Source organism: Thalassophryne amazonica, chromosome 16 (assembly GCF_902500255.1).
Source record: "Thalassophryne amazonica chromosome 16, fThaAma1.1, whole genome shotgun sequence".
Taxonomy (NCBI): domain Eukaryota; kingdom Metazoa; phylum Chordata; class Actinopteri; order Batrachoidiformes; family Batrachoididae; genus Thalassophryne; species Thalassophryne amazonica.
In genome coordinates, this window is record NC_047118.1 from 12,384,767 (window position 1) to 12,396,877 (window position 12,111).

Genomic DNA, 12,111 nt, shown 5'->3' on the forward strand with positions numbered 1-12,111 from the left:
CAAAGTTGGCGCAGAACCGATTTGTGCTCGCGGTGCTTCACACTCGTAAGCGATCTTTTCGGTAAAGCTCATTTTGCGCGAAACTCAGTTTCGGAAAGCTAAACTGAATTAAAAAGCGACTGAAATGAGTAAGAAAGACAACGGTAAGTCATTGTTGAACTTTTCTCAGTGACGTTTTAAAAGTCTTATCCAAAAATAATGACGTTGTATTGTTTGCTAGCGAAGCTAAGAAGCTAGCAGATGCATGATGCTAGCAAAAGAGAACGATAAACTTTGAATTTTCCTTCAAAAGCCTTACGGTTCCACACAGGACTTTTTAAAATAATCGTAGATAAAGACATGTTTGAAGCGTATTATTCTTTTTTTGTCGCCACAGGTGCGGCGCTAATTCTCGCCTATCTGAATGAGAAGAACCGTCCTTACAGCGCTCAGGATGTCTTCTGTAACTTACAAAAACAGCATGGACTTGGCAAAACGGTGAGAATAAGTCACGCTTACAGTAGTCACATACCGTCCACCCAGCTCAGACATCAGTTATGCCACACTTAACATGGACAGCCTGATTGATTTTTATTTAGCAAAATTCAATGATACATCGTATACATGTACATTAAAGTTCACAAGGATAGCGCAATAATATGACAAATCAATCAATCAATTTTATTTATATAGCGCCAAATCACAACAAACAGTTGCCCCAAGGCGCTTTATATTGTAAGGCAAGGCCATACAATAATTATGTAAAAAACCCCAAAGGTCAAAACGACCCCCTGTGAGCAAGCACTTGGCGACAGTGGGAAGGAAAAACTCCCTTTTAACAGGAAGAAACCTCCAGCAGAACCAGGCTCAGGGAGGGGCAGTCTTCTGCAGGGACTGGTTGGGGCTGAGGGAGAGAACCAGGAAAAAGACATGCTGTGGAGGGGAGCAGAGATCAATCACTAATGATTAAATGCAGAGTGGTGCATACAGAGCAAAAAGAGAAAGAAACACTCAGTGCATCATGGGAACCCCCCAGCAGTCTAAGTCTATAGCAGCATAACTAAGGGATGGTTCAGGGTCGCCTGATCCAGCCCTAACTATAAGCTTTAGCAAAAAGGAAAGTTTTAAGCCTAATCTTAAAAGTAGAGAGGGTGTCTGTCTCCCTGATCTGAATTGGGAGCTGGTTCCACAGGAGAGGAGCCTGAAAGCTGAAGGCTCTGCCTCCCATTCTACTCTTACAAACCCTAGGAACTACAAGTAAGCCTGCAGTCTGAGAGCGAAGCGCTCTATTGGGGTGATATGGTACTATGAGGTCCCTAAGATGAGATGGGACCTGATTATTCAAAACCTTATAAGTAAGAAGAAGAATTTTAAATTCTATTCTAGAATTAACAGGAAGCCAATGAAGAGAGGCCAATATGGGTGAGATATGCTCTCTCCTTCTAGTCCCCGTTAGTACTCTAGCTGCAGCATTTTGAATTCAGTCCACTGTCTGAGGCCATAAGAAGATCATTTGTAACCTTCACTAATGCTGTTTCTGTACTATGATGAATTCTAAAACCTGACTGAAACTCTTCAAATAGACCATTCCTCTGCAGATGATCAGTTAGCTGTTTTACAACTACCCTTTCAAGAATGCACTTATTACCAGTGGTACTTTGAAACTTGAGGTACCAAAATGAACAGGAGATTTTTTTTTTTTTGGATTGCTGGGTCCTACACAAGACCTAGCAAAACACATCAGCCATCATGTTCACAGCAGGTAACTTCAATCTACCCCACATCCAGTGGAGTGATATGTCCATCAGTGGTAATCAGAACTCATCCGCTGTGAACAAGACCTACCGCAACACATTCCAAGACCTTGGCCTGGATCAACTTCCCCACCAGGTATAATCCAGACATCACATTAGACCTGGTACTTACGAACAGACCCACATTTGTCCAACGTTACATCACTGTCCCAGGTCTGTCGGACCATGCAGCAGTCCTTGTCACCACCAGATTGAGACTTGCAAAATGCAAGCCACCAAAACACAAGATCCTGTTTTGGAAATGGCTCGACTTGAACACCATACGAAACAAAATCAACCAACTCACCCTTGAATTCTCCAACACATACTTGACAGAGCCCCCATCCAGGAACTGTGGAATGCTTTCTCCACAGCTATGAAGACTATCATGAAGGACTATATACTCACCAAATGAATTTAATCAGCATTCATTAAACCATTGGCCAACACCATATCCTGCAGACAAAACCAGGTGCAGAAGAAATATCGCCACACCAACAACCTGAAGGACTTGGCACACCCTAAACCCAATGAACAGAAATAAGACATAGTGCCTCTATTCGTATGTGAAGTCCCTCAAAAAAGGTTCATGCACTGTATAACCACTACGAGACCATGAAGGCTTTCTTGTGATGCTGCCACACAAGCCACTATACTGAACAATTTGGCCAGGTATTTACAAAAGACAGATATGCCTAAACTCACCTCATACCCCTTCCCAGACATGGACACCATAACATCCGTGAAAATGGCTTTGCCAAGATGCTGAGAAACATCAAACCTCCCAACCCACTGGCCCAGATTAAATACCAGCTTATCTGATGAAGGAGGAAGCTGACCAACCAGCGCCCAGATTCACCCTCATCTTCCAGGCTTTCTACAACCAAAGTGCCATCCCACCTACTTAGCTCAAGGCTGATGTTGTCCCGGTGTTCAAAAAAGGTGACCCTGCTGCAGCCTCGGACTATGGACTGATGTCACTAACGGCCATCTGATGCAAGCTCATGGAACATATAATGCAAAATAGCATTATGTGCCTCCTTGACAAACTCAACATCCTGGATGACTCTCAACATGGATTCCGAAAATGACGATCCCGCGTGACCCAACTAACAAACAGTGCCGGTATGCATGCTTCGTACAAAATGACTATTTGAGAGTGTTACATCCTTGCTCAAGAACCTTGGCTGGGAGCCTCTCAGTGAAAGGAGAGCAAAATCCCATGCAATGATGATGTACCGCCCACCAGAGGATCACCTTAAGACTCAACACCAGGACGAGAGGCAACAGCAGGTTCCGAGTTCCCTATGCCTGGACTATACTGGCAAAGCACTCATTCTTCCACGACGTCGCCCGCATCTGGAACAGCCTACCAGACCCTGTAGTTAATGCTGAGAGCCTTGACCACTTCAAGTCCCAGCTGGCAGGGGTGACCATCTGAAACTAGTTGCATTCTCATTCAGTTGACACTTTCACAACGGTGCAGCTACACTCTTATAGGGTCCAGTACCTAAAACGGAAGAAGTAGCGTCTGATTTTAGATGTGAAATATTTTCCCCCATCTATTTGCATGGGCCAAAAGTTTGACCTTAATCTTTTACGACTAAACCATAAAAATGAATGGGATGGTCATTGGGTTGGTTGGGTGGGAGGGAACCCATCTGCAAAACCTGGTTAAAACCCACTTATTGATTCTGGAGATTATGCAATTCTATTCATACATAGTGCTTCTGATTGGTTAATCTAGGTCATGTGATTATGAGGCGGCTCACTTTCAGGGCTGAAATTACCTTTTTGAATTGATGAAATGATGTTGACACTTTCTTTGGATCCAAAATATTTGTAATTTTATATGGTTCAGATATACAACCCCTGGCAAAAATTATAGAATCACCGGCCTCGGAGGATGTTCATTCAGTTGTTTAATTTTGTAGAAAAAAAGCAGATCATAGACATGACACAAAACTAAAGTCATTTCAAATGGCAACTTTCTGGCTTTAAGAAACACTATAAGAAATCAGGAAAAATAATTGTGGCAGTCAGTAACGGTTACTTTTTTAGACCAAGCAGAGGGAAAAAAATATGGAATCACTCAATTCTGAGGAAAAAATTATGGAATTATGAAAAACAAAAGAACGCTCCAACACATCACTAGTATTTTGTTGCACCACCTCTGGCTTTTATAACAGCTTGCAGTCTCTGAGGCATGGACTTAATGAGTGACAGACAGTACTCTTCATCAATCTGGCTCCAACTTTCTCTGATTGCTGTTGCCAGATCAGCTTTGCAGGTTGGAGCCTTGTCATGGACCATTTTCTTCAACTTCCACCAAAGATTTTCAATTGGATTAAGATCCGGACTATTTGCAGGCCATGACATTGACCCTATGTGTCTTTTTGCAAGGAATGTTTTCACAGTTTTTGCTCTATGGCAAGATGCATTATCATCTTGAAAAATGATTTCATCATCCCCAAACATCCTTTCAATTGATGGGATAAGAAAAGTGTCCAAAATATCAACGTAAACTTGTGCATTTATTGATGATGTAATGACAGCCATCTCCCCAGTGCCGTTACCTGACATGCAGCCCCATATCATCAATGACTGTGGAAATTTACATGTTCTCTTCAGACAGTCATCTTTATAAATCTCATTGGAACAGCACCAAACAAAAGTTCCAGCATCATCACCTTGCCCAATGCAGATTCGAGATTCATCACTGAATATGACTTTCATCCAGTCATCCACAGTCCACGATTGCTTTTCCTTAGCCCATTGTAACCTTGTTTTTTTCTGTTTAGGTGTTAATGATGGCTTTCGTTTAGCTTTTCTGTATGTAAATCCCATTTCCTTTAGGCGGTTTCTTACAGTTCGGTCACAGACGTTGACTCCAGTTTCCTCCCATTCGTTCCTCATTTGTTTTGTTGTGCATTTTCGATTTTTGAGACATATTGCTTTAAGTTTTCTGTCTTGACGCTTTGATGTCTTCCTTGTAGTGATGGGATGATGATACCTCAAGGAGTGTATTGACACTGCACAAACTGTGTCGGCACTGTTGACACTGTTGGTCGCTCAATAGTGACCCCTGCAGTAGTTATAAAATCATTGCAGGTAAATAAGATGGAAAAGTTACCGTGCTGCAAATGCAACGTCAGCCTGTGAAATAGTTAATCGCCAGTCCTCTATTTAAAATCTGATCTCATCATTACGTAATTTCATGTGCTCAATTTGTGTCGAGTTAAGATGTTCATGAGAAGAGTTTAAAATTTGCTTAAAACCTTGTTTGTGTAAATGCTAAACTGAGTTGGTTTGTAAAATATAGCAAATTTGTAATAAAATTCAGAGTTAAAATTTGGAACTTGTGTATGGAAATTTGTTAACTTAAGTGTTAAAGCATACGAAATAAAAGACTGAAAATAGATTAATTTATGCATTTTTATTGAAGAACAAAGGTTTCTGAAGTGTCATTGCTCCAAGCGATTTCTCCTCTTACACACCAGTTCCCCTGCCTTAGAAAAAACTCTTTCACAGGGTACAGATGAAGTTGGTAAGCATAAAAATTTCAGTGCGACTTGATAAAGGTGTGTATATGTTTTCTGGTTATTCTTCCAGTATTGTAAAGGAGTACAAACATATCTAATTGGAAAAATAACAGTAAACAATGCCGAAAGGAGAATAAGATTTATCTTATGTGGCGTCAAAAGATCAAAATTATTCCAGACTGGGGAAATGTCTTTGAACGTGCCATGAAGTCAGTGGAGCAAGGTGAGGGCAAGCAAAAATCCACCAGTAAAACTCCATCCAACAAATCCGCAACGTTGATAGTTTGTTTCCTTAGAAACACAATTTGGCGCTGCGCAGCCGAACGACACAGTTCCTGTATCGGTCACGTGATTTTCTCTTAAAGCGATACGCGCACCGATACGGGGTTTCACTCTTGTGTGCTCGGCACAGTGTTGACGCACCAGTGTTGTTCATCCCATCACTACTTCCTTGGTCTACCAGTATGTTTGCCTTTAACAACCTTCCCATGTTGTTTGTATTTGGTCCAGAGTTTAGACACAGCTGACTGTGAACAACCAACATCTTTTGCAACACTGCGTGATGATTTACCCTCTTTCAAGAGTTTGATAATCCTCTCCTTTGTTTCAATTGACATCTCTCATGTTGGAGCCATGATTCATGTCAGTCCACTTGGTGCAACAGCTCTCCAAGGTGTGATCACTCCTTTTTAGATGCACGAGCAGATCTGATTTCATGCAGGTGTTAGTTTTGGGGATGAAAATTTACAGGGTGATTCCATAATTTATTCCTCAGAATTGAGTGAGTCCGTATTTTTTCCTTCTGCTTGGTTTAAAAAAGTAACCGTTACTGACTGCCACAATTTTTTTTTTCCTGATTTCTTAAGTGTTTCTTAAAGCCAGAAAGCTGCCATTTGAAATGACTTTAGTTTTGTGTCATGTCTGTGATCTGCTTTTTTTTTTCCTACAAAATTAAACAACTGAATGAACATCCTCCGAGGCCAGTGATTCCATAATTATTGCCAGGGGTTGTACATTTGAGTAATGAGTGATCAACCATGTTAACACCAAAGCAACATTGCAGGAACATGCAGTTGTAGCGTTAGTGTGTTTTGGTTCCCCCTCTTCCCTTAGCATTCCTTGTAATAACAGTTTGTCAATTTCTACTTCTCCAGGCAGTGGTCAAAGCCATGGAGCATCTGGCTCTAGAGGGCAAGATCAAGGAGAAAACCTACGGGAAGCAAAAGATTTATTTTGCTGATCAGGTTAATATTCTGATCTATAATTATGAATCTGTTAGTCTGTAAACAACAGACAGAATTTGGCACACAGTACGCACAAGTTGTTACTGTTAATCGTCCCCGCAGGCTCAGTTCAAAGATGTAAATGATGCAGACTTGAAGACGATGGATGTTCAGATCTCGGAGCTCAGCACTGAGGTGCAGTCCCTGACTCAGACCTGCAGACATCTCGAGGCAGGTGAAGTAAACCGTCACTTTTGGAATTTACTGAAAAAGCATTAAGATGTAGTTAATTGAATAAGTGTAGTAAAAAAGATCATATTTATTTCACGGCAAATAGCTACAAATAACAATTGCTTATGCAGGAAAAAACATCAAATCTGAAGAAAAGAGAACCATAAAAATGTTGATGGTTAATGTTGACTTTGTCAGTCAAGTCAACATGTAAGGAATCCGTCTCATGATTTTGCTGGATTTGTTGTAATTTGTGACGACAGAACTGAAGGAGCTCAGCAGCTCCCTCACGACAGAGGAAATGACATCAGAGATCAAAGCACTGAAGGCGGAGTGTTCCAGATACAAAACACGACTGGAGAAAATCAAGTCGGCCGCAAATCACGTCACACCAGAAGAGAAAGACAAGGTGGGCAAAGCAAAAATCACCAGATATTTTGATGATCAATTCATGTTTGAGTAATTTGTCCAAATTCTCTGATTGCAGCTCATAAAAAGTTACTATTTTCTGGTTCTTTTACTTCTGTCGGACAAACTAAATATCTTTGTGTATAAAATGAGACATTTGAAGACGTCATCTTTTGTTTTGAGAAATGCTAATCAACATTTTTCGCTTGAGAAAATCAGCTTAATCCAGAATTATAATGATTAGCTGCAATCCTATGTTCATGGTGTGTTTGGTGTTTTACAGCAAAACCATCTTAGAAAATAGTAATTTAAGACATTCATATTTTCCTTTCCAGGTGTATAAAGAACGGACTGTCTATGTAAAAGAGTGGAAAAAGCGGAAGCGATTGGTGATATAGATTTTGATCATTTTAATGCATTGAGAAAAAGTTATCAGTATCTTGCAATTATTCATAATATTCAGTGATTCACTTACTTGTTCCTTCCTAGCATTACACGCGGGTCAGGATGTGACAGCTCTGTGTTTTGCACTTGTGCTGAACTCAATATTAAAATTTTATTTTTTTTTTCTTTCAGGCTTCAGACATGATAAATGCAATTCTGGAGGGATATCCTAAGAGCAAAAAGGAGTTCCTGGTGAGTGGAAGATGTTAATGTGATTTAGGTCCTGATTTTCACTCCGGCACCGATTACCATGCCGTGTTCTGTGCGCAGGATGAAGTTGGGGTTGAGACCGATGAGGACTGTAAGGTGGCCGTGCCAAATACTTAAAACGATTCCTGACTGTGAGTCCATGTGAAGCTTGGCTCAGAAATGACAAGAATGGTTTGAACTACCCCACATACTTTATAACTTAAAAATAAAAGCACAAAAAGTACTTTAGTAGCAAGTCAACAAAAAATATTCACAATTTAAGATGTACCACTGAAAGTATTCTTTGACAACATTGGCTTATTTTATAAAACCAAGGGTCTGACAGTCAAAATATCAGGTGGGGTACTCGTTATGGCTTAGCATTTTTTTTTTTTTTTATAGCTGTTCATAATATTTGCTGGAAAACTGTATAATTTGGTTGGGGTCTGACAGTTTTTTTTTTTTGTGTGTGTGTCAGTCTGTTGTAACCATTAAAATGGCTCTTAACTGTAATGTCTTAAACTGCCCATTTCCTTAACATTTTTTTAAGCTGTGATTGCTGAAAGGATTATCAATTTGCTTTGTTCTCTAGCTACTCATTTATTTATACAGTTTAAAGCACATGAAACTGAAACCATAAGACAGCTTGTTTTTATTCAGCTCTCCTCCAGAAACCTGACTGATGCAGGATGGTTTTACACATTGTAAAACCATGTGATGCTTTAATTACAACACCACATGACATAATGAGGTACTGGGAACCAAAGGAAACAAAGACAAACTACTGCAATTTGAAATTCTTTCATTAAAAAAAAAAATGTACAAGAAGTTCAAATACTGCAAACACTGCCCACAAGTGAAACAACTGCAGTTTAGTAGCACATTCTTTTTACAATCAATATCCCTGATTTTAAGGATGAGGAACAACAAAAGCAACAAAATTAAATATCCAACTGGTACAAGTTTCACATGATAGTCAGTGCCTGAATTTAACCCACAGCGCCGTCGGTATTTTCTGGATTTGACTACATTAATAAACTCCCCTTTTAATGTACTTTTAGTGTAATGCCCATGGGTTTCACATCCAAATGTTCAGAACAGTCTCAGCTTTCTGAAGGTGAGACATACGTATCCAGAAAACTGGGGAAAGATACGATCTGTTTATATACAATTTGACCAGAATGTAGGAGAGCATCATTAGGGCTCTGAGGGTTGATCAGAACATCTTTACAATGGTGATGAAGAGCAGATGAGTATTTTCTATTCCTTGGTACAACCTGTTGATGGTGTTGATAGACAATGCCAGTTGCCTCCAATGTAGCCACTACAAGTGTCAGCTGACAGACTGGACTGTCAGTCTTCATTTTGAACATCAAAAGGAAAAGGGTGTGGCCAGAAACCTGTCATCAGTAATTGGACCGGCACAGCAACTGGATGGAACTACAGTGACGTCTGAGTGGCAACCCCCGCCCAAAGCCTTGGCTGCACTTGACATTCCAGTGGTAGTTCTCTGGCGTTTTTGCATTGACCTTGTTTGCGTCAGACTTTTTTTTTTTTTTTTAAGTTTGGTTTGAACCGGAATAGGCATTGAAGGTGCTTTGAACCACAGTCTGGACAAAGAGAGGTGGTCTCGTTCAGGATCAAACACTTTTTGGATAGTCTGGACAAATTAAAAGAAAGGAGGCAGGTTATGGCCACCCATTAAACATGAGAGGAAGTCTGACCTGAATGAATACGCTGCAAATTGAGTAAGAGAGATGGGGGGGAAGGTGCACGCTGGTGGTGCCTCAGAACCAGGCTGGAGAACTTTTAGTTTTTACAACGATAAGTCACATTTTCGTTATCTGGTGAATTTAGCAAACAGTTCGTGCACATCAAACTGGAGCAGTCAGAAGAAATACGGAGTGTCAGCAGCAGATATTCTGCAATCAGGAGGAGTAAAAAAAAAATCCTAACACCTCAATCCAATGTGACGTCACGTCTGAACAGGCGGCTTGAGGTAAGGCAATTACAGCCGGCAAGTTGCTGCTGAGTTGAATGAGTGTAAATACTGCACACTGCCTGAGACTGACAGTCCACCAGGAGAGGACAGAGCAAGCCCAAAGTCAGGGGTGTCTACATCCACTCAGTAAAGCTGACCATTGAGGTGACGGAGAACGCCGACAACAAACTCCCTTAATGTCTGGAGGAGGGGGGAGAGCAATGCATACAAAGATATCAACATGATTAATAACAGTCGATTGTAAATGTGCCAAACATGTTCCTTACTTGTGGTTTACAGTGCTCTTCGATCCAGCTGAACACGCAGGCAGACAGTTCCTGAAAACTGCTCACTGACACAGAGTTACTAAAAGACTGGAACAGAGAGTCCATGATGCTCTGAAACACATTGAACTTGACCTGGTCAGACACCTGGTCCTGTCCCTGCTGTGGGTTGTTCTGGTGGGCCTTCACTATGTGCTCATAGTTCCTAAAGAGGAAAGCAAAGTACGGACAGTTTGTACAGAAATAATAGTGAAGAACTCACTAACCATTTATATGGGACTAAATCTAGAATGGAGCAAAATCTTTTGGTAAAACAACCCCAATGCGTGAGTCAGTGCTGCTGTCAAAAGTGTCCAAGACTTGTTGCGGTGTTCATGAGTCTCCTTTGGTCTGACAGTGTAAGACCTGAGCTAGATCAAGCCCAAATATCAGTCAATGTAGTTTGGACCAGCTCAGTCTTGGCTCTGTGTATGTTAAGAAAACGTCAGGAACACTTTGAAAACACATCAGATGACATTTAAGTAGGGGGGAAATCATGCTAGATATCTTTCCTGATATGTACTGAACAAGAAGATGCCACATTGGTTGTCAAACAACAGCAGGCTGAATGCAAAGACACCCTGTAAATCAAAGTGAAAAAATGATGCAGGCTTGTCCATTTTGCTAAAATTTCATTGCAGCAACTCAAAATGGTACTGTTTACTCCCCACGTGCTTGTATGCATGTCTGACAACATCAGAGCATGCTCCTCATGAGATGACAGATGGTGCCCTGGGGGGGATCTCCCAGATCTGGACGAGGGCATGCTCCTGGACAGCCTGATTGCATCGGATGGACCGAAACATAATGACCCAGAGGTGTTATACGGCACGGGTTCTCAATCCGATCCTCAAGGACCCCTGAACATGCACATTTTTCGTCTCTCCCTGCTCTGCCACAAGCTGATTTGCTAATTCATGTGCACAGCCCATCAACTCCTAACAGACGCCCGAATCTGGTGTTTTCTGATTGATCTGTTTAGATAAATATTTCTCTCATAAAATAAAATAAGCATTCATAAAAGCATATGAATGCTTTTCCCCAATAGAGCACTTCACTCTCAGACTGCAGGCTTACTTGTAGTTCCTAGGGTTTGTAAGAGTAGAATGGGAGGCAGAGCCTTCAGCTTTCAGGCTCCTCTCCTGTGGAACCAGCTCCCAATTCAGATCAGGGAGACAGACACCCTCTCTACTTTTAAGATTAGGCTTAAAACTTTCCTTTTTGCTAAATCTTATAGTTAGGGCTGGATCAGGTGACCCTGAACCATCCCTTAGTTATGCTGCTATAGACTTAGACTGCTGGGGGGTTCCCATGATGCACTGAGTGTTTCTTTCTCTTTTTGCTCTGTATGCACCGCTCTGCATTTAATCATTAGTGATTGATCTCTGCTCCCCTCCACAGCATGTCTTTTTCCTGGTTCTCTCCCTCAGCCCCAACCAGTCCCAGCAGAAGACTGCCCCTCCCTGAGCCTGGTTCTGCTGGAGGTTTCTTCCTGTTAAAAGGGAGTTTTTCCTTCCCACTGTCGCCAAGTGCTTGCTCACAAGGGGTCGTTTTGACCGTTGGGGTTTTTACGTAATTATTGTATGGCCTTGCCTTACAATATAAAGCGCCTTGGGGCAACTGTTTGTTGTGATTTGGCGCTATATAAATAAAATTGATTGAATTGATTGATTGCTAAACGGAACTGTTTTACACAAAATGAGTAATAATTTGACCTAATTTTTCACACACTCAATATCACATTCAACAATGTCATGATAACATCATTGTACTGTACTGAGTGTAGTTAGTTTCAAGTTGTTGAAATGGATTGGGTTTTGCTGCCCAAATACCTATGAGTGGAATTGGAAAGAAGTGAAGTCTGCGTCACCTAAAGAACTGCCTGAGGAATAGCAGCTCAGGACGCAAACTCACAATCTCCAGTATGGGAGACGGATACGCCAACCAGAAAGCCTCTGGCCCTGTGGACAAAGAGTCCTATTAGCTGCTGGGGAGTGA

General features: G+C 41.2%; 2 protein-coding genes across 2 annotated transcripts in view; one reads left to right on the top strand and one right to left on the bottom strand.

Moving 5' to 3' along the window:
• Nucleotides 1-9,742, top strand: psmc3ip (PSMC3 interacting protein). The gene is made up of 8 exons (XM_034189918.1): nucleotides 1-143; nucleotides 377-477; nucleotides 6,469-6,558; nucleotides 6,661-6,772; nucleotides 7,032-7,177; nucleotides 7,512-7,565; nucleotides 7,753-7,812; nucleotides 7,891-9,742. Exons 1-8 carry the CDS (start codon nucleotides 125-127, stop codon nucleotides 7,945-7,947), a joined length of 639 nt encoding a protein of 212 aa, XP_034045809.1. The 5' UTR covers nucleotides 1-124; the 3' UTR covers nucleotides 7,948-9,742.
• The window catches only part of mlx (MAX dimerization protein MLX), a 19,886-nt gene continuing 16,218 nt past the window's right edge, over nucleotides 8,444-12,111 (bottom strand). The window contains exons 7-8 of the mRNA XM_034189917.1: nucleotides 10,078-10,279; nucleotides 8,444-9,991 (exon numbers count right to left, since the gene is read on the bottom strand). Coding sequence (XP_034045808.1) covers nucleotides 9,935-9,991; nucleotides 10,078-10,279 — 259 coding nt within the window. The 3' untranslated portion in view covers nucleotides 8,444-9,934. The remainder of the gene's footprint in view (nucleotides 9,992-10,077; nucleotides 10,280-12,111) is intronic.